This window comes from Myotis daubentonii, chromosome 1 (assembly GCF_963259705.1).
Source record: "Myotis daubentonii chromosome 1, mMyoDau2.1, whole genome shotgun sequence".
Taxonomy (NCBI): domain Eukaryota; kingdom Metazoa; phylum Chordata; class Mammalia; order Chiroptera; family Vespertilionidae; genus Myotis; species Myotis daubentonii.
This window is the reverse complement of record NC_081840.1, coordinates 50,641,039-50,663,343: the sequence shown is the minus strand read 5'-3', so window position 1 is coordinate 50,663,343 and position 22,305 is coordinate 50,641,039. Positions and strand designations below refer to the sequence as shown.

General features: G+C 37.9%; 2 protein-coding genes across 6 annotated transcripts in view; both read right to left on the bottom strand.

The window, feature by feature from the left end:
- Positions 1-248: 248 nt before the first annotated feature.
- On the bottom strand, positions 249-5,144 carry GTF2A2 (general transcription factor IIA subunit 2). Its single transcript, XM_059699664.1, has 4 exons — positions 5,026-5,144; positions 4,146-4,250; positions 3,136-3,262; positions 249-544 (listed from the first exon to the last, which is right to left on the bottom strand). Exons 1-4 carry the CDS (start codon positions 5,095-5,097, stop codon positions 519-521), a joined length of 330 nt encoding a protein of 109 aa, XP_059555647.1. The 5' UTR covers positions 5,098-5,144; the 3' UTR covers positions 249-518.
- BNIP2 (BCL2 interacting protein 2) overlaps positions 249-22,305 on the bottom strand; it is a 38,708-nt gene continuing 16,651 nt past the window's right edge. For 4 of the 5 annotated variants that reach the window (XM_059699647.1, XM_059699637.1, XM_059699643.1 and 1 more), the window contains one exon: positions 16,620-21,228. In XM_059699647.1, the coding sequence (XP_059555630.1) occupies positions 21,177-21,228 (52 nt within the window). In that variant the 3' untranslated portion in view covers positions 16,620-21,176. Of the gene's footprint in view, positions 545-4,145; positions 4,251-5,025; positions 5,145-16,619; positions 21,229-22,305 lie in introns of those variants that run through there. The other variant, XR_009453319.1, reaches the window with a different exon arrangement.

The following is a 22,305-nucleotide window of genomic DNA, read 5'->3' as shown; positions in this document are numbered from 1 at the left end:
TTTTTTATAGTGATTACTCTTGGTTTTGTACTTTTAGAAAAGGGATTTTCTAAGTAAAATTCCAATCCAGAATTTGGTTTTGCTCCTGCTGATGCTTTTATCAGCTGTTACAATTATAAAACTAACCTGACTTTATTGAAATGAATGTATTTCCTAATCTCCTTTGCAAGAAACATTGTGCTCTTTAAAAATGCTTATCTAATATCTTCATATTTCTAGCTTGATAGCTCTACCAGTTATTATCCACATTGAGTTTTAAAATGAATTTATTAAAGAATATTATTAGGAAGGCAACAACGTTTGATTTGTCATTAAAAAAAAGTCTGTTTCTTCATGCTGTAGAATAAAGGTAATGTAAGAGGCTACAGAGTTACAAGCATCTTGCTACTGGATTCTCTGATAGTATAGCACAGTGTAGTCATTTCTGCAATGCTAGAATAAATAAAGTCTCTTCTATGCTTCTCTTTAAAAAGTGATGAATAATAACAGAAGATGGCATAAAAAAGCCACTTTTCTATTCATTCTGTAGTATTGGAGCCAGTATCTAGGAAATAGAGGAGAGAAAGAGTAAGTTCAAGGAGCAATTTAATTTTTAAAATAATATCTTAAAAATAAAACAGGAACTAATGGTGATGATGGTTTGAGGGGTGGGGAAGAAGAGGGGAAGCTGACCATGAAAATACCTAGAGGACTTAAAATAACTTTCCCTTTAAGACAGAGGTAAAACACAATGCTTAGCTCTCCATATTATGCTAGAGAAAAACCACATACTACATTTGATTTATTAACTGCTAACAACCATTTTTTTTTTCCCAGGTTCTCTACTATCCCAAAATTTTAAACCACAAGGGCTATCACATATAATCAGAAGAGAATTATATAACTTAATTCCTGATGAGAAACAGACCAAAATTCTAGCCACCATCACTTTTTTCTGCTGTTCTGTCAGGAACATAACTTTATTTCAGAAAGCTGACTTTCAGGAAAAATGAGCTTATTTCATAGTAGCACCATATATATTTGATACCTAAAAAAAGAAATTTTCTTAATTACTTAAACTTCAACTTCTGAATGCCAAACCATTTGCTTTAATTTTGGAAAGAAAATTTCTAAAATTGTATTCTTTTCTGATGACACAGACTAATGGCACACAACCTAAGCTTCTCTTAATACTCAACAAGGTTTCCTTGGAAGATTACTACAATGTGTTGCAGAAGGGCAAGCTCCTCAGGAGCCACTGCAATAGATGAGGCTGATCTGCTTCTTTTCATCCAGTTAAGTTTGAAAAAAACAGGTAACTTGTATCTTTAAACAAGAGTAATATACTTGAAGACCACCAGAAACTGGGAGCCCCTGTGAGTAAAATACGTACGTTTACTCAGAGGCCTTCTTTACTGACTTTGTGGTTCTTCCCTATGTTTCCAATGATTTAAAATGACACTTTACTAGTCTACATCTGTGCTGTCCAATACGATAGCCACTGGCTAGCCACATACAGCTATTCAAATTACTTAAAGTTCACTAATGAAGTTAAATAAAAATTAAAGCATTAGATTTCTCAATTGCCCTAACAAAATTCCAGACAACGATCGTTTCCATCAGTACAGAAGTTTTACAGAACAGTACTGGGCTACCTCATTTAGATAGGTCTAGGAGTTATAAATTATTGCCTAAATTCTAGTAAAAACTTAAAAACTTAAAGGTTATGAGAATGCTATACTATTAGCCTAAATTATAAAAATATGTGAACAAAAATATACATTATCTGAAGTATAGAAATGTTATTTTGTGATCCGGTAAATATAAAATAACATTGTTCCTTGCTGAAATGACTAAAAAGATGTATCTGATGACTATATTAAAAAGTCATATGCTTTTAAAGTTCATAATTGGCTAGAAAGGTACAAGTCATTGTAACATTGCTAGTTTCAGAGGCTTTCTGACATCTGGAAGAGACCATTTCTTTCAAAAGGGCTAAAGGTGTAATTTCATGCAGCCATTAAAAATCAGGTTTAAGAGAAGAGTTACCAACTATGTTTGAAAAAGATTTGGACATGTGTATACATGCATATGTATATTACTGTAAAAATACAAGACTAGGTTATACAAAAAAGCATTAAAAATGTTACTTTCAGATAACATCAAATGTTGTTACAAATGTTTTTCTTCAGTATGCTTTTGTTGCCTCTACATTTTTTTTTAGTGATTATTTCTTTAAAAACCCCAAATATACAGAGCAAAAAACCCCAACCCATAACCTGAGAAATGTAGGGTGTTACTTTCTATATATTTATCTTTCTCTTGCCCTTTTCCCCCCTTTCTTTATTGATTAAGGTATTACATGTGTCCTTATCCCCTAATTGCTCCTCCCCCACCCCGCTCTGGTGTCTGTGTCCATTGCTTATATGCATGCATACAAATTCTTTGGTTGATCTCTCCCCTTACCCCCACCCTCCCCTACCTTCCCTCTGAGGTCTCTTGCTTTTTAAAACTCCCCTTCTTGGACAGTCTTCTCTATTTAATTTCAGGAATAGCTGCTTTAAACAAATGCTTCAGATGATAAAGTAAAATTAAGTATATATTTAAAATACAATTAGCCAAAAGGAAAACTAATCATGAAACAGAAAGCAAAGATGTATACTTTTTGAAACATTGAAGGATCTGAACAAGTCTTTGGTTGGCTGTGGAAAATACACCAGCACAGATTAGAAATGGATACTTACTATTATAATTGATAAGGTTCTTATGGTTAATTAAAATCTTAAATAACCATTTTTTAAATATAAAATGTACAGTTAGCCAGCAACACAGAAACCAAAGGATAAATTGTCAAAATTAAATGCTTCCTTAAAAAAATAGGTGGTGGTGAAAAAGCCTGATAAATACTTCAAATCTGTAGCTGAAATCCGCCCACACCCCTAACTCAATCTTGAAGTCATCAATGTGTCACATGAAATATCTATACTAAAGTTAGTTTGAGATCTGGAATTCAGAATCTAGCTGAGAAGCCAGGTCTCTTTCTAGGAGTGGATCACTGACAGTTTTCCATCTAAGTTTCAGATGAAGACTTTCTAAAGACTCATAAAACAAGATTTCAAGTAGCTTTGCTTTCACAGTAATTAGGTGAACACTTACTTTTACCATCACAGGCTACAATTTTCACTTTATCCACTTTAATAAGTTCTGTCACCTCTCTGAATTCAACATCATTCAATACAAAAGTCCACACATTATCGCAGAATCTGTATGTATTTAGAGAGCCCTTTAAAACAAAACATTTAGAGATAATATGAAGTCATTTTTCCTCACATTTTCCTCCAAAGCAATTTGAGACTCAGCCACCAAGTACAAAATTCTTAAAATAGTATAATTCTTTAATATTTACCTTGCTTAATATTTTCATTAATTTTCATCCTAACAATTAAAAAAAATCCCTAGATAAATTTGCTAAGGGAAGAGTTTAAATTTTCTGTTGGCAGACTATTTTCAGCATTGTAAGTCTGTAAATTGCTCACCTGAAATCTAAAGAAAGCTGTATTGCCTACTTGAACACTTAGAAAATTTGAATCTACTGCCCTCATGTGGCTAAATTATGAAAGTTCATTTGAATTTTTATGTAAACATGGTTTAAAAGAACATGTATGTTAATTCTCCACAACTGTACAAAACATTAATTTTAATCCTGTGACTTAGCTCAGGGAATTACTGTATTAGCCACTAAGACTACAATATTATTGTCCTGTGTAAATGACATTCTTCTAATGAGGTGTTTTTTTTTTTTAGGAGCAGGAGTTTGAAAAACATAACCTTAATGGATTCCTCTGTCACTTACCTTCAAACCTGCAGATATTTTAGGCATTTGAAATCTCACTAATTCTTCAAGGAAGGTAGCCAAACATACATAGGTTAATTTGTGAAACAATGAAATAAGAAAAATCTAAAATAAACTTTGTATCTCACATTAAGTGGATGAACTTTAGTATCAAGTTACTTACTTAGTATAATTTTGTTATTATAAAACATGCTCCAAAATTTGATTGAGCCATTTCTTCCTTTCATGACTGATAAATATGTAGAGGTCCTAAAAAACACTGTTGTAACAACCACTGGTTCAGGCTAATAGGTTTTGGAAAAAATATCCTTACCCTGAAATTGACTCTGTTCCTGACCCTTTGAGCCAATGCTGAATTTATAGCCTTATCAAACTGAAGTAGAACTTGAAGGGCAAGTTGGGGAGTGATCTGTTGAGACTGAGGAAAAGTAAAGGTCATACATCAGAAGAGCATAAAAGACAAAATAAACAAAAACACGAATTATCATGAAAAAATTTCACTGAGGCTAACCAGAGCCTCTAAGCTCACACCTCTTATCTTCCTTTGCCATACCTGACAATTAGGCAATTAGCCTGACAATATTTTCTTGCATTATCTTGACACAATGTAATTTTGAAAAGAAAACATGCAGTGATGTTACAATGCCTGAACAAAACTTTGACTATCATTCTTTATAGTATCTGGAAAGAGGCATTTGATAAACTGAAGAAATCATGCTTCATTTAAATAAAAAACATAGGACCAATAATACATTTAAAAAAATCTAATAAATCTCATTAAAGCTCATTAAATATATAAAAGCAAATGCAAATACTTAATGTTCTTAGATTAGTATAAAAAATTCTGTTAAAATTAAAATCTCAAAAAACTTTAAAAAATTGTTCAAATTTACCTTAAAGCTACACAAAATGTCTTTCTTATACATATGAGAAGAAAACCAACACACTAATCTTTAAGTTTAACAAAAATATTTGAAAATTCAGATATATGCAACTATATCATTCAATCATCATTACATTTATGATCCATAGTAGGATGGTGTAAATGCAGAGGGATTTGAGATTATTAATCTGAATACTGATTTACTGGGCCAAATAATCTAATATATTTAACCTCTTTGCCTGGAATAAGGGCTATAACAAGAATTATTATAGACCCCTTTAAATAAAAATGCTGATTTTTAGTCTCTTACCTGTATGAGCTCATCGAGGCTTTCCTGAAGACTGTTTCCCAAAGTGGTATTTCTGTATAACTGATATGCCATGGCTTAGGAGGAAGGAACTTTTTCTTATTCAGTCTTGCATTGATGTCCTAAAAATTTAATATAAAAGTATTAAAAAGAGAAAACACTACAAATTATGTATGTAAAGTCTATACATTCTAACATATACGATCAGAACTCTTATTAATTGCAAATTACTATATAATAATTTTAGAATTACAAGGAATAGTTAAAAATGATTTTTCTAATTATATGTTATTTTGACATAGGCATTTATATTCCTTTATACAAAGTATAGATATTATAATTATTAAAATGTACATTTTTATCATTTCTTTCAAAAGTTTACCTTTTGACTTAGCCTAGAATTTACCACACACCATTCTTCTGTCAAGTCACTGATTCAGACAATATTCAGGTCACATTTGCATGCCTTCCCCTTCGTTTTCCTGTTCTCTTAAAATTTGATATTTATAGAGCATGTACCAAGAAGAGATAGTCTGTAATAGGTACTAGAGAGAGGAAGATAAATATACATTCCTGACCCTAAAAATTATACTCGAACAGACATATAAAAAAGTTAAATTCAAAAGCGAGTAAGAACTGTGATACAGACATACAGTGTATTATGGAGGCTGACTGTGGACTGAATGAGTTGGTTCACAAAAGCTTCCTGATTCTTAAGCGAGTGTTTAGCCAAGCAAAGGAGGAAAGTCATCCTAGGCTCGTGGTCAGCAAACTGCGGCTTGCGAGCCACATGCGGCTCTTTGGCCCCTTGTGTGTGGCTCTTCCTAAGCCTTAGGAGTACCCTAATTAAGTTAATAACAATGTACCTACCTATATAGTTTAAGTTTAAAAAATTTGGCTCTCAAAATAAATTTCAATCGTTGTACTGTTGATATTTGGCTCTGTAGACTAATGAGTTTGCTGACCACTAGGCTAAAAGAATAGAATGGTTAAAGCCAGAGAGGGATAAAATAGTATTTTGTAAAGAGAACTATAAATTGTTCTGTATTGTTAGGGTACAGGTATGAAGTGGTAAAAGATGAGTTTGAAAAAGATGGCATGGATGGATTTGTTCTATCTGGAGAAGTGCAGGGCTTCTTAGTGAAGGTAATGGGGAGCTACTAAAGCATTTAGGCAGGAAAGGGCATGCAATTTGGCAGCCATATGAAGAATGTACCTAAGTACAAGATTAGAAAGAGATGAGGGGCCCTGGCCAGTTGCTCAGTCTCAGCCGTGGGCAAACTATGGCCCGCGGGCTGGATCCAGCCCGTTTGAAATAAATAAAACTAAAAAAAAAAAAAGACCGTACCCTTTTATGTAATGATGTTTCCTTTGAATTTATATTAGTTCACACACACTCCATCCATGCTTTTGTTCCGGCCCTCCGGTCCAGTTTAAGAACCCATTGTGGCCCTTGAGTCAAAAAGTTTGCCCATCCCTGGTAGAGCATCAGCCCATAGACCTGAGGGTACGTCAAGGGCATGTATTTCGGTTGCAGGCTCCATCTCTGGTCCCAGTTAGGGTACGAACGAGAGGCAACCAATCAATGTGTCTCTCTCACATCAATATTTCTCTTTCTCTCTCCCTTCTCTCTATCCCCTCCCCACTTTTTCCTCTCCTTCCTCCCCTCCCCTCTCTCTAAAAAAAAAAAAAAAAAAAAAAAAAATCAATGAAAAAAATATCCCCAGGTGAGAATTGAAAAAAAGAAAGGAATGAGGGATGAAGATTCCAAGAAGGTGGCAGTAGTATAGATTCAACAAATATTTACTGATCTTCTGCTGCATGTCTGGTATAATATCCCTGACCTCATGGAGCTTTCAGTTTAGAGATGGACAGGAGGAGATATAATCAAGGACTAATCATCAGGCAGAACTCAGCAAAAATGGCCAATTATCAATCTTCACATCACACACCATGTGAGCATTTGATATACTAGGTCAGGGGTCCTCAAACTTTTTAAATAGGGGGCCAGTTCACTGTCCCTCAGACAGTTGGAGGGTCAGACTATAGTTTTTAAAAAAACTATGAACAAATTCCTATGCACACTGCACATATCTTATTTTGAAGTAAAAAAACAAAACGGGAACAAATACAGTATTTGTATTTGCATGTGGCCCACGGGCCGTAGTTTGAGGACCCCTGTACTAGGTCATTTCTGCGTTCTTAAAGCCTTTGCTTTGTGTGTTGTTGTTTTTTTTGGAGGGGGGGGGGGGAGGGATCCCACAGACACTTCTCTCCCCCCACTTCACTGGATACTGTGTATTTCTAGTTTTCTTTTGCTGGTTTCTCCCCAGCAACCCAACTTCTAAGTACCTGAAGGCTTCTTATGTCTTCTCTATGCTTTACTGCCTTAGTTTCCCCTTGTTGCTATATATAATCCACATTAACTTCCCTCTTTCTCTGCATTCCATGTCAGCAAATCTTTCAGTACTTCCTTCTAAATATAGCCAGAACCTGACAACTTTTACCATCTCCACCCCTAGCACTAAGTCACCATCATCTGTCACTATGATTACTGTCATAGCCCAGGAAGGAGTCTCCCTCTTCCTACCCTTGCTTACCCCACCTCCCACCGCCAGAGCAGCCACACTGAGCCTTTTAAGTCATAAATCAAACCACATCACTCATTTACTCAAAAATCCCAATGCCAGCATCTGATCTCACAGTAAAAAAGTTATTTTAATGGACAGCAAAACCTACATGATCTGGGTCCTCCTCCACTTCCTCATTCACTGGCTCCAGGCTGTCCCTTCTATTGTTCTTCAATAGAAGATGTTCCTGCTTTAGGACCTTTGCACTGGCTGTTCTCTTTGCTTTGCACGGTATTCTCAGGTTCTTGCATAGTTCACTCCCTCATTTGATTCAGATTGCTGCCCCAAATGTTACTTCATCAGAAAGGACTTCTGTGACCAACTGAAGGATTGTCTCCCTGCCCACTTATGCTATTTTATTCTTACTCATATCAATTGAGGCTGACATTTTATATGCTTATTCTGTTTCCATCCACTAACATAGATTTTCCATGAAGTTATATATTTACCATCTAGAAAAATGCAGTATGTATTCAATATACAGGGTCAGCAAAAGTAGGTTTACCATTGTATGTGAAACACCGTTTATTCTTGTATCATTATTTATTAACTAGGGGCCCGGTGCACGAAATTCGTGCACTGGGTGTGTGTGTGTGTGTGTGTGGGGGGGGGGGGAGTGTCCCTCAGCCCAGCCTGCCCCCTCTCACATACTGGGAGCCCACAGGCGTTGACCCCCATCACCCTCCAATCGCAGGATCGGCCCCTTGCCCAGGCCTGATGCCTCTGGCCTAGGCGTCCGGCCCAGGCAGCGGGGACCCGCAGCTGCAGAGGCCCCGCGATCGTGGGCTTCGCTTTAGGCCCAGGCAAGGGACCCCTAGCTCCTGGAACTGCCAGCTTCGACCGTGCCCAGCTCCCATCGCTGGCTCCACCCCTACTTCCTGCTATCACTGGCCAGGGCAGAAAAGGCACCTGATTCTCCGATCATGGCTGGGGGGCAGGGCAAAGGCGGCCCCAGGGCCGCCTTTGTCCTTCCCCCCAGCTCTTAGCTCCCCCCTGGGTTTCCGATCACTGTCAGTGGCAGGGGGCTTCTTCCTGCTTTCCCTTTCGCCTCCCTGCATTGTGCCTACATATGCAAATTAACTGCCATCTTGTTGGCAGTTAACTGCCAATCTTAGTTGGCAGTTAATTTGCATATAGCCCTGATTAGCCAATGAAAAGGGTAGCTCGTATGCCAATTACCATTTTTCTCTTTTATTAGTGTTGATTAGGGGCCCGCTGCATGAAGAGATTCGTGCAATAGGCCTTCTCTTCCCCTGGCTGCCGGCACCGGTTTTCCTCCGGCACCCAGGACCCAGGCCTTCACTCCAGCCGGAGCCTTCAGTCTTCGCTCCGCCGCTTCAAACCTACGTATTGAAATTAACCGCCATCTTTGTTGGGTTAATTTGTATACTCTCCTGATTGGCTGGTGAGCGTAGCAGAGGGATGGTCAATTTACATGTTTGTCTATTATTAGGTAAGATTATTGTATTGTTTACCTGTAGTGTGTAAACCTACTTTTGCTAACCTCTGTATTTGTTAGTCTGAATAAACTTTGTCATATGTCAAAATGCTAATATCAAATATAAATGTATTTAAGTGGGATTCAAAGACTTCTACTTTACTGAGGAAACTGAAAAATGAAAACTTTTGGACTCTCAAAACTACATCTAATCCCCTACCAATACCTATATCCATATACTTTGCCTACCTGCCTTTCACTAATAGTCGAACTATCCATACCACGGGCTGCCAACCGGTGGTCTGTGGACCATTGGTGGTCCATGAGGTCCAAAAAGTTGAGGACCACTGATCCATACTGTTGTCTGAATACAGTCCTTCTACCTATGCATCAGGTCCTATCCCTTCTAGGACCTACCCAACACTCAAGGATATTGTTCCAACAATACAATCATTCCTTCTCTCCCTCACCATCAAATCTCCCATCTTTATGAACCATTCCCATCAACAAACAGGTGGGTACTTCCTCAGCCCACTTCCCTCATTAGCCATCCTCTTATTTCTCTGTTCTTTGCAGCAAAACATGAGAATTGTCTGTATCACTGTCTCTCACTCCTTTTCTCCCATTTGCTCTTAAACTCCCCTCATGGGTTTTTGCCTCCAGCACTCAAATGAAACAGATGGTGATAGCCATCAATGGCATTGCTAAAGCTAACCCTCATCTCAGTCTTCACTGGACTTTAGTATCTGACACAGTGATTACTCCCTCTTCTTTGATAATGGATCTTGGCTTATCTTCTGGGACACCCTCCTTTTTGGGTTGTTTGTTCCCTTAAATTCACTGGTTCATCCTTCTCAATACTGTTGGTTGATCCTCTTTCTCCCTGAACACTTAATTTCACAAGATACCATCCTTGGTTCTCTGCTGCTTTCTATGTTCATTCCTTAGTGATAACATTCAGTCTCATGGTTTTAAACACTATCCATGCTAATAAAAGAGTAATATGCTAATTAGACTGGGAGACCTTCCGGATGTCCTTCCAGACAAAGCCATGGTGGCAGGGCTGAGGCAGAGGAGGTTAGGGGCGATCAGGCTGGCAGGGGAGGGCAGTTGGGGGCAAGAAGGCTGGCAGAGGTGGGCAGTTGTGAGCGAGCAGGCCAGCGGGGGGCAGTTGGGAGCAAGCAGGCTGGCAGGGGGGCAGTTGGGGTGAGCAGGCCAGCAGGAGGGGTAGTTAGGGGTGAGCAGTCTGGCGGGGAGGGGGGCAAGTTGGGGGCAAGCAGGCTGGCAGGGGGTTGCAGTTGGGGGCGATTGGGCCAGCATGGAGGGGGGCAGTTGGGGGTGATGAGCCTGGCATAAAGGGGTAGTTGGGGGGTGAGCAGGCCAGCAAGGAGGGGCAGTTGGGGGCAATTGGGCCGGCATAAGGGAGTAGTTGGGGGGCGAGCAGGCTGGCAAGGGGGGGCAGTTGGCAATTGGGCTGGCATGGGGAGGGCAGTTGGGGGCGAGCAGGCCAGCAGGCAGAATGCTTAGGGGAGATCAGATAGGCAGGCAGGTGAGCTGTTAGGAGCTAGCGGTCCCGGATTGCAAGAGGGATGTCCGACTGCCTGATCCCCTAAACCAGCAGTTGGACATTCCCCAAGTGGTCCCAGATTGGAGAGGGTGCAGGCCGGGCTGAGGGACACCCCCTCATCCCCGTGCATGAATTTCATGCACTGGGCCACTAGTTGCTGATAATTCCCAAATTCACTTATTAGCACAGACCTTCCCATTGAACTAACTGCTGAATCCAACTGCCTACTCAACATCTCTCCTTATTGTCTTTCCCATCTCAGGTTATATAACTCCATATTTAGGCAAAAACCTCTGAAGTTACCTCTTCCTCCCCCCAAGTTCATCTCCAAGTTCAATCTCTAGTAAATCCTGTAAACTCTCAAAATGCATTCAGAATCCAACCATTTCCATTGTTATCATCCTGGTGTGTGCCATTATCATCTGTCATTTAGATTACTGACACAGGTCCCTAACTGGTATCCCTGCTTCCGTGCTTGTCCCCTATACTCTAATTCCAACTCAGCAGCCAGGTAATCTTTGAAAATATAGGTTAGAAAAAAACTCTTCTCTGCTCAAAACCTCCAATGGCTTCCATTTCACTAGTCCTTACAATAACCTGGCTACCTATTATCTCTCTGAGTTTTATCTACCATCTCTCCCTTGTTCTCAAACCTTTCTCAGACACATGGGATTCCCTGTTCTTGGACCACAACAGACACGTTCCAGCCGATGTAAGTCTTTGTAAAGGCTGTTCTTTCTACCTGGAACACTGTTCCCCAGTATACACTTAGTTCTCTTAATTCCTTCAAGTATAGCACTTACTTAAGGAGGCCTAAACTGTCATATTTAAAAATCAACTCCCACCTCTACTCTGCAACTTCCCAATCCCCTATTCCTGCTATAATTTTTGATAGCACCATCACCTTCTAACATATTATATGATTTACTGATTTTATGTTTACTTTGTATCCTTCTATAGAATGTAAGTTTCTCTGGGGCAGGGACTTTAGTCTGCTTTGTTCACTGAAATTAACCAGGCATCTAGAACTGCGATTTTCAACTGCTGTGTCACAAGAATTATTAAAACATGCAATACCTGACTATTTAGTTAGGGGCACTGACCTCTCTTCTCTTAGATTGTCAAGTAAAAAAAACCCAAAAACAAAAAAACGACAACCGTCAACACAATAGCTATCTGGTGTGAATGAATAAAAATTACACCTATGTTTTTTTGGTTAGATCAGTAAAAAAATATATTTTTGGTGTGCTACTGAATTTTACTAATTCGTTTATGTGTGCCATGAGATGAAAAAGGTTGAAATTGCTGCCACAGATGAAACGGAAATCAAGACCTCAGGAATAAACCCAAACCTATATGGTCAATTACTCTATGACAGAGAGGCAAGAATATACAATGGTATAAAGACAGTCTTGTCAATAAATGTTGGTAAAACTGGACAGATACATGCAAAAGAATGAAATTGGATCACTTTCTTACACCATATATAAGAATAAACTTAAAATGAATTAAAAACTCCTAGAAAAAAAACACAGGCAGTAAACTCTTTGGCATCACTCTTAGTCATTTTTTTTTTTTTGATATGTGTCCTTGTGCAAAGGAAACAAAATAAAAAAAAAAAAAAGAAAAGAAATGGGACTACATCAGCCTAAAGAGTTTTTGTGTAGAAAAGGATACCATCAACAAAATGAAAAGGCAACATGAAAAGGAGAAAATATTTGCCAATTATACATCCTATAAGGCAGTGGTTCTCAACCTTCTGGCCCTTTAAATACAGTTCCTCATGTTGTGACCCAACCATAAAATTATTTTCGTTGCTACTTCATAACTGTAATGTTGCTACTGTTATGAATCGGAATGTAAATATCTGATATGGAGGATGGTCTTAGGCGACCCCTGTGAAAAGGTTGTTCGACCGGCAAAGGGGTCGCGACCCACAGGTTGAGAACCACTGCTATAAGGGTTAATATTAAAAAAAACCATAAGGAGCTCATGCAATCTCATACCCCGAACCCCAATAATCCAATTAAAAATGAGCAGAGAACCTGAATAGACATTTCTCCAAAGAGGATGTACATATGACCAATAGACATATGCAAAGATGGCCAGCATTACTGATTATCAGGGAAATACAAACTAAAACCATAATGAGGTATTACCTCTCACCTGCCAGCACGGCTATCACCAATAAATCAACAAATAACAAGTGTTGGTGAGGATGTGGAGAAAAGGAAATCCTCGCTTACTGTTGGTAGATAGTAAACTGGTACCGCCACTATGAAAAACAGTATGGAAGTTGCTAAAAAAATTAAATAGAAAAACCATATGACCCAGCAATTCCACTTCTGAGTGTGTGTGTGTGTGTGTGTGTGTGTATATAGGATAAAGAGGATCAACACAAAACACCAATTCAAAAAAATGTATGCATCCCTATGTTCACTGCAGCATTATTTACAACAGCCAAGATATGGAAGCAACCTAAGTGTCCATCAGTAGACAAATGGGTACAGTAGATGTATACATATATATGTACAATGGAATATTATTCATCCATAAAAAATGAAATCTTGCCATTTGCAACATCATGGATGGACCTATAGGGTATTGTGCTAAGTGAAGTAAGTCCGACAGAGAAAGACAAATACCATTTAATTTCAGTTATATGTGGATTCTAAAAAACAAATGAACAAACAAAACAGAAACAGACTCATACAGAGAACTGAAAGTTGCCAGATGGGAGAGGGGTTAGAGGGCCGAGTAAAAAATGTGAAGGGATTAAAACATACAGATTACCAGTTATAAAAATAGTCATGGGGATGGATGTAAAGTACAATATGTGAAATATAGTCAATAATATTGTAACAGCTATGTATGGCGTCATATGAGCACTAGACTTACTGAGGTGATAACTTTCTAAGTTATGTGTCAAATCACTATGTTATAGACCTGAAACTAATATATTACTGTATGTCAACTGTAATTACAAGAAAATTATAAAAACAATCTTGAAAAAGAGCTGAAGGTATCAAGCTTCTTGATCTATATTACAAATCACTTGTAATCAAACTGTCCAGTATTGGCATTAGAAAAGACGCAAGGGCTATTTCTAGTCACAAAACATCACCAGTTCACAGGTGGCAAGAGCCTATCCCAGCAGCTTGGGGTGCAAAGTGGGAACCCACCCTTCCATGTAGGGTGCAATCTCACACAGACACTCAGACAGGACACCCTTCCATGTAGGGTGCAATCTCACACAGACACTCAGACAGGACACCCTTCCATGTAGGGTGCAATCTCACACAGACACTCAGATTGGGACAATGTAGACAGGCCAATTCACCTAACGTGCACATCTGTGGGATGAGGGAGGAAACCTGAGCACCTGGAGAAACGCATGCAGACATGGGAAGAACATGCAAATTCCACACGAATAGTGGTGCTGCCCTGGAATCATTTTTTTTCACCAACATTATAATCAAACGATTTTATTTGGGGTCCTGCAGTATACACAATAAAATACTTACTATTCAGCCATAACATAATACTAAAACCTTGCCATCTGCGACAACATGATGGACCCTGAGGGCGTTATGCTAAGTGAAATAAGTGAGAGAGAGACATATGATCTCACTTATATATAGAATCTAAAACCCCAAAACAAGCAAACTAAGCTCAGATACACACAACAGAGTGATGGTCAGGGGGCGGGGAATTGTCCTAGGGTTACAAACTTCCATTTATAAAGTCCTGGGGATATAATATATAGCAGCGATTTTCAACCCTTTTCATCTCAGGGCACACATAAACTAATTACTAAAATTTTGCGGCACGCCGGTTGAAAATCACTGACATATCGCATGCCGACTAGTTAAGGATACTGCATTGCATATTTGAAAGTTGCTAAGAGAGATCTTAAAAGTCATCACAAAGAAAGAAAAACAAATTTAAACTACGGTGGTGGTGATCATTTCTACAATATATACCATTACTTGCTTTAATGATTTTAGATCTTAAAAACTCCTCCGCAATGTTGAGATATTTTAGATATGTTATCAGCCATACAAATCTACTACTCTTTCATTTGCAGTTTAAGGAAAATTAAATTAGAAGGTCCCTCATTTGGAAGTAACTCAAAGTCCTCGTCCTCGATCAAACTATCCAGTTAAATTCACTCCTTTGCCGAAGTTCGCATGAAGTCGGGAGGCGGACTTCACACGAGCGCAGCAGCACAAGAATGAGGGAGCGCGCTCCCAGCTTCGGCCCCCACCCCAAAGCCTGGGTGCTGGACAGTCACCTGGCCACACCTGGCACAGCTGGGCGCGGGGCCGGGCGCAGGCCTCCCCTAGCGCCTTTCGGCGGGCGCCGGGGGAGAACAAGCCTCCGCCGCCGTCCTCCCGGGCCCCGGCCGCGGGGCCATCCCGGCACTGAAGTCGGTAACAGGTCGACCCGGGGCTCGGGAGCGAAGGGCCTCCATGCAGCCCTCGGAAAAGACCCGACCGACCGACCGCAGCCCCGGCACTGGGAGCGGGGCAGGATCACTCGTACCTGTGCGGAAGGCGCTTCCCGCCGCGGAGCGGACAGAACCAGCACCGCCAGGAGCCCAGGAGGTTCCTACCACTTCTCCCTCAGCACCTCTTTGGCAGCCGCAGAAACCGCACAGCTAGGCCAATGACCCGGAAGTGCTCGCAGAACCTGGAAGTGGCGTCACGGCGGGGCCAGGGAGGCCCCGCCCACCAACTCCTGCCGGGCGCCTCTCAAGTTAGGCGAGGGGAGGGCGGAGTTGTGAAGAGAGGAGGGGCGTGGGGCCCAGAGCAGTTAACTGTTTCGAGTAATTCACCAGGCTTACTAAATCGTTCATAAGGGAATTATAATTTTTAAGAATAATCTTCTCCACTGTAAGGTGCACAGTTAGAAAATGCAAGGCATTCATATTTTATGCCTGAGATGTGTTCAGGGTTAATACTATTTAAAACCTTGCAATGCTAGATTTAAGACAAATTCTTAAAATTATGCCAGGAATTTACCGTTCAAATTAGGGCTGCAATTAATTTAGCCCAGAAAGCTTTCAGTTTATGATTCATGAACAACTTCAATTTGGGAGAATTTGTAATTACTATTTGTTCCCAATGCAAGACAAATACTCTTATATAGGGCGTTCCCCCAAAATGATACACTTAACTGATAGCTCAATTGATGTTTCTTTTTAGATTTAACCCATTGGAATTAATAATTATTCAAGGTGTGTATACATTTTTGGGGACACCCTGTATTTTGAGTTTATATAATCCCAAATGCTGTCCTATGGAATAAAAACAGCAGTAATGTGCACAGCTGTTTGCCATTAAGTGGCTGACTAATGATTAAGGAGTAAATGCAAAATAAGTGCTAGATGGATCCTCTAAACAGGTCTATAAGCTATACAGGTTGTCATTTGTACCATGTGTTCAGCCACTTATTGAACTGATTTCATCGTTGGATTGCCCACTAACCAAAAGAATTCTAAACTATGAAACACAAAGTTTGGTTATAGTTAAGATAACATTTAACCAGGGAACAATTTGTAAAATAGATGTCTAACCACTATACTGTGCACCTGAAACTAATACAAAATAATGTTAGATGCAAACTGTAACTGAAAAATAAAATTAAAAAAAATCTTCATTACAGAATTATAATACCCACTTGGAATTCAATTTAATCAGATCTTGTCAATATTTATAAAAAATCTTAAAGAATTTTAATAAAGTCTGGGAATTTATTTAAAAAACAAACACAAACAAGATAGTATTAAAATTAAAAGCAGGTGGACTCTTCACGCCCCCTGGACAATATGAAGCAGCACCAGATTATAGGAAGAGAATCAAGAGTAATGGTCTACAATTTGAAAGACAAGATAACTCAGTGTAAAAATTCAGTATCATAATGGAAGACGGAAAAAATGTGATAAAATGAGACAAAAACAAACTTTCCAATTAATTTATTTAAATTCATTAACGTTGCAAAAGTACGATGTGCAACAGATCAGGACACAAGTTACTGTATTCCTAAATAAAATATTACATCTCCTTAGTAAATCAATACCAACCCTAGTATTTCTTACAGGGACCACATAAACATCTTGCACACACAGCCACCAATCAGAACTGAATTTCTCAAACACTGTAAAATGAAAGCACTAAGCTAGGCAAAATCATCTGAATAGTAGTAAAATTATCACAGTACATTAATTTAGTTTAAATGGCAACATGTGAACCAATGATAAGAAAAATATTTGAATTTTTGAAATACATATCAAAGTGTGTTAGTATCGAACAAACCCTGATTTTTTTTCTATTTGAATAATGCCCCAAGGGCTATGCAAGCTAGTGGCCTTGAACAGCACCAATATTTACTAGCTAGGTGTATGTAAATAAACTGTTTAAGGAGCAAACTTTAGAATGTCCATATACAAAAAGGGCAGTGGAGTAGCTAACTTATGTCTTCCAAGTTCCTCCTTATCCACAAAGAATATGAAAACAAAATTTTTAAATGCAAATGTCTTAGCTTCTTGTAGAATGTCTTATAAGACAGAATCAGACAGCTATCTGAAACGCACAGCTTACTGTAATTCTTTAACTTGAAAGCATTATACCTTGATTTTCATCTGGTGTTTGATTTATTAAGTGCTTCATGTGAACTTTTTGTAGCATTTTTTAAAGTAGTTCTCAAAACATAAAATATTAAGTAGCTCTGTCATATACAACAAAGTTACAGTTCTGTTCAAATTTTAGTGTCACTCCTTACTGCTCAACACATTACCTTATTTTCAATTACTATTTATAACTTTAAAGGAAAATTGCATTACAGGGACTCACCATTGGTCTAACTCGAATTCATTCAGAATCTTGGGACAGGAAGAGGGGAGTTAAAAGCTAGTAGGTAATTCTTCTGTGCTTAGAACATCGAGTAGATAGTCTCCTACTTCCCTATCCTGCTGACTTTCCTATGCAAGTCTAAATTCTTGACTCTCTCGGCAGCTCAAATTATATAATTCCTATTCCCTATGACAAGATAAAATCTAATAGAATAATTGGTCTTACTGTAAGTACAGTAATTCCTCTACCCATCCCATCCTTCTGAGAATTGTAATCCATTTCTCAAAAATCTAAATATGATGGGGAAAATATATGCATGAAAACAAAATAAAATGGGATAGCAACCTCTTATTTTTAGCCTATCCCCTCCTCCCTTCTGGTTGAACCATATTAGCAATTTTCCATATGACACAGGAAAAGGGAAAATGAAGCTGCTGTCACATTATATACAACCTTACCAATCTCATTAGGAAACTGGCCTGTTCTATCCGACATATCCTAATGCTAATTTATCTATCAATTGAGAAATCTAAAAAGCCACTGCTTGCATTAAATCACTTTCAAATTCCCTGAGCACTCAACATAAAAACAGCCAAATAGCAACACTATAGAGCCATTTACAAAGTCTCTATCAAAAACCAGACTTCTTACTTTTTTAAATTCTGGAATTACAGTTGAAGAATTCCTATCTAACAAAATATACTTGTCAATCAGCAGATTTCAGTATTCAGTGCAGTTACTAAATAGTGATGTCTATTTTGGAAGACTACATTAATATTTACCAACCATGACATATGAAAAATAACCTAGTCCTAAACTTTAACTTGTGCACTATAAATTGCTGACCCTCTTTGTTCAAACTTGCTTCTGTATGAAAGGACATAGCAGAAGAAAATATGAATTATCATTATAAGTATCAGCCTTTCCCCCGTCACATATTCCGTGTGTAGCATGTAGGTTTTCCTGCTGGGTACACAAAATGGTACCAACAGCTGCCAGTATGAATGTAACAGGGACACACTCAGTGGCATCTTAGATAACAGCTAACTCTTTACCCCTTCATAGTTTTCTTTCTTTTACTTCCTTGTTTTGTTACCTTTTCCAACTACCTGCTGGGCTCTACTTAGAATCATATTTCTTTATTACCCATCCCCTGATTTCCAGAGTTAGACTATTAAGCTTAAACTATGGGGTCAATATAGCATCTTTCCTTGGTGGTACTTAGGAATATAACCAAGTAGAACACAAATTACTTTATATGAGAAACTACTGACTAAAAAAAGGCACTCATAGCCCAAGTATAACACAAAAAGTGAAAGAATCATCAAATTAAACCAGTTAAGTTGGATCCATGACCCCAGCAGAAAGATAAAATAATACAAATATCTGTACTTTGACCTCAATCAGCAGTGTAAAATTAAAATTGAATGCTTTGGGGGAAATGTTAACATAGCTACAAATTACAAATTTAATAAATGCTTTTCTTCTAACCTACTTAAGTCTTAAATCTTACAATTATGAAACGTTTATTATGGGGCATGTCCCTATACCAGGTTCCATTAAGGTGTGAGAGCAGGTATCCTTTGAATCTAGTGACTCACAGCACATCCCTTTTGTTATATTCCAGTGTTATCACTGTACCTTCTGAATCTTAATGTTCTAATAGAATACAGGCTAATTCTACTTTTAAAAATTATTTAAAGAACACATCATTTTTGTAACACGTTGGATCTGTAGTTAGAAACAACGCTTACAAAAGGAAAAGTCAATAAACACAATAAAGTTGAAACTGAACTGGGTACTTGATGTAGAGGAAAACCACCCATTTTAATAAAGCTCAGCCCATTTTGAGCCAGATGAAGACTTGTAGATAAAAGGCTAAAGCACTCTACAAATATAGATTCTAATCACAATTAAATTCAATATTATCCTTTATTCATAATCCTTATATAGTGAAGTCAGAAGGAATACCTAAATTAATGTTAATTTGGTGTTTCAGTACAAAGTGTTTCTAACATTTAAGCAAGCAATAAGGGTTTGATTTTATTCACTACAGTGACATTAGTTTGGGATCTGCCTATAGCTGCTGGATCCAAGTCAAGTCAGGAGGCAACTGAGGGCATCTCATCCTGGGAATCCTCCAGCATCCCCTTTAACTGGACTTAAGTTAGCATGCAAGTTTATGACTGAAGAACACAAAAGGTAAAGAAAAATTCCCTTTTGTAACAGGAACTTTATACTAAAAGCGGAAGTGGTAAAAGCCACATGTGTCTTCAGTCCAGGATAGAATGAATCTTAAAAGTTTAGCTCTCATCTACTTCAGTTATGCTACTCCAGGACGCTCTTGTAAATTACCTTATAGGAAGGACTGGAATGTGATGTGACCCTCAAATCTGGAATTTACCAAATGTATGAGTCACACAAGTATATGACACAACATTAGACCAATCGGCTTTTAGGATGACTTTGTGGGTAAATTTAGTTCTTTTTGGAGGCATAAGTACAATTGATTTCAACGTAGAGTCAAGGTATTTACCAAATTAAACAAGGAGTTTATATGCTATATCAAATGTGTCATCCAAAACAGTATAATACAATGATGCTCTATGATTTAGAAAATAGCTTAACTTATAGGAAATGTGAAAACATACTGTACTGGCTACCTACCAAGTCCAAATAACTGATAGGGAAGTATTATGGTAAAGTGCCCAGATTGGGAGCAATTAAAAAAGCAGCTCCTGTTTTCTACAAAAAAGTAGTGACAGTGAATAACTCATCATGTTCTCTGCACCCACACAAATTCACAACAGTGATACCCTGGACACAGCTTATTTCACATTAGTGAACAAATCTAAGATTTTTATAAAGGTCTGTCTTTTGGCCAGAAAATAAAATGTCCCATATATATACATATATGTACAAACATCAATTCTTACCCTCTTAAATTCTCCAGTTCTAAAACTGGCTTTTTAAGTTGTCTTTAAGTTTAAAAAGGAAAAAGTGTGCATTACACTTGTAATTGTGCTTCTGAATTAAGGAACAATATATGTTCAGTGATTAAAAAAGCTTAGGATGGTACTAATCTACTTAGATTATATGCATGACCTTTGGGTATTCATGAGAACCAGTTTAATTGTCCCTAACCTTATGAGCCACTTCGTTTTTTTAAGTTACCCAAGAAATGTAGTTAGTCTTTTATAAAACACAAAAATTCTAACATGCACTTTACAAAATCATGGTCTTATTTATCTGCATATTCTTCCAAAAGACAGGTATACATTAAAAAATATTGCTCAAAACATAAAAATATATATTATCTCTTTCCTTGACCAATTAGGCATATAAATATTTTACTGAAGAAGATGCATCATTCAATAAACAAATGCAAAAACCACTTTATATAAAGTGTGGATCTCTGCTTTAAGCAATATAAAATATAAAATGATTACATTATCATTAGCTAGTAAAGAGCTAAATTCAAGAGATTTACAAACCAAAACAGTAGTGAACAGTCCCTTATACAAAAGTCCATTGATAAAAAGTCAAGTCGATTTTGTAACAGGTTACATAAAAATCAGGGCCAATAAATGCATTCATTATAAATGCAAAAAAGAGCACTGCTTCATCAGCACATTCTTCAGTCTTGTTTGGACTAGATGCCAAACTTACTGTTCACTTTTTGGTTCATCTTGTTTTCCATTAAGCTCTTGATCAACTCTGTTTAATGAAAAACAATATAGATAATAAAACACTAGCAACCGAGTAATTTTCTTCTTAAAAATAATCACTTTTAGCATAGAATATTATTCTGTTAAAAACAAAGCTTTGCCAGAAGCAGACACAGTAAAAAGGTTACCAAACATTTCCCCAACAAGGAAAGATAATTTTTAAAGTCAAGAGAACACTGACAAGAAACCTAACTGTTGTTTTTTTTAAAAATTATAAAATACTTATGTACAAATAAATGCACATAACCTTTATTAAAAGTTCAAATTACTGAACTTTACATCCTGAACAACAGGGCATACTGAAATGTTAGATTGTAGCATAGCTGGGGTAGGGATCTGAGTGAAAAGCGAGTGGTAGGAAAAACAGTTCTTTCAAAAATGATTTTGTTAAGGGGTATATTAAAATGCCACTACAGTCATGCGCCAGGTAACGATGTTTCAGTAAACGATGGACCACATATATGACAACTGTCCCACAAGATTGTAGTGGAGCTAAAAATCCCTATCACCTAGTGATATTATGAGGCCATAGCACACACGAGACAGTAATGTCCTAGTCCTTCACATTCACTCACCGCTCACTCATTTCCAGTCCTGCAAGCTCCATTCATGATAGGTGTCCTGTACAGGTATACCATTTTCTATCTTTTACACTATATTTTTACTGTACCTTTTCTATGTTTGGAATTATTTAGACAAACATTTACCACTGTGTTACAACTGTCTATAGTATGTTAAGTATTAGTACAGCTATATGCTGTACATAGCCTAGAAGCAATAGGCTGTATCATATCATCTAGATGTGCAGTAGGCTGTACCATCAAGGGTTGTGGATGTTCACACAATGACAAAATAGCCTAATAACACATTTCTCAGAACACATCCCTCCCCATCGTTAAGTGACGCATGACTGCACTTCAATGCTCAGTTTTGAACTGTCCTTTTCATCAGTACTCACTCATCATAGAGATTTCACTTTAAGTAAGCTACCCCACATTTAGCCTGATAACTTTTGGTTTTAAAAACATGCCCCTCTATTTTTAAAATTTGAATGTTATCATTTTCA

Bases quoted from the DNA above. Each gene is read 5' to 3' on its own strand.
- GTF2A2 (XM_059699664.1), bottom strand. From the start codon at position 5,097: ATGGCATATCAGTTATACAGAAATACCACTTTGGGAAACAGTCTTCAG. The intron at 4,251-5,025 runs GTAAGAGACTAA...ACTTTTCCTCAG, and splicing joins GCCTCGATGAGCTCATACAG to TCTCAACAGATCACTCCCCA. The intron at 545-3,135 runs GTAAGTGTTCAC...TCTATTTCCTAG, and splicing joins TGTAGCCTGTGATGGTAAAA to ATACTGGCTCCAATACTACA.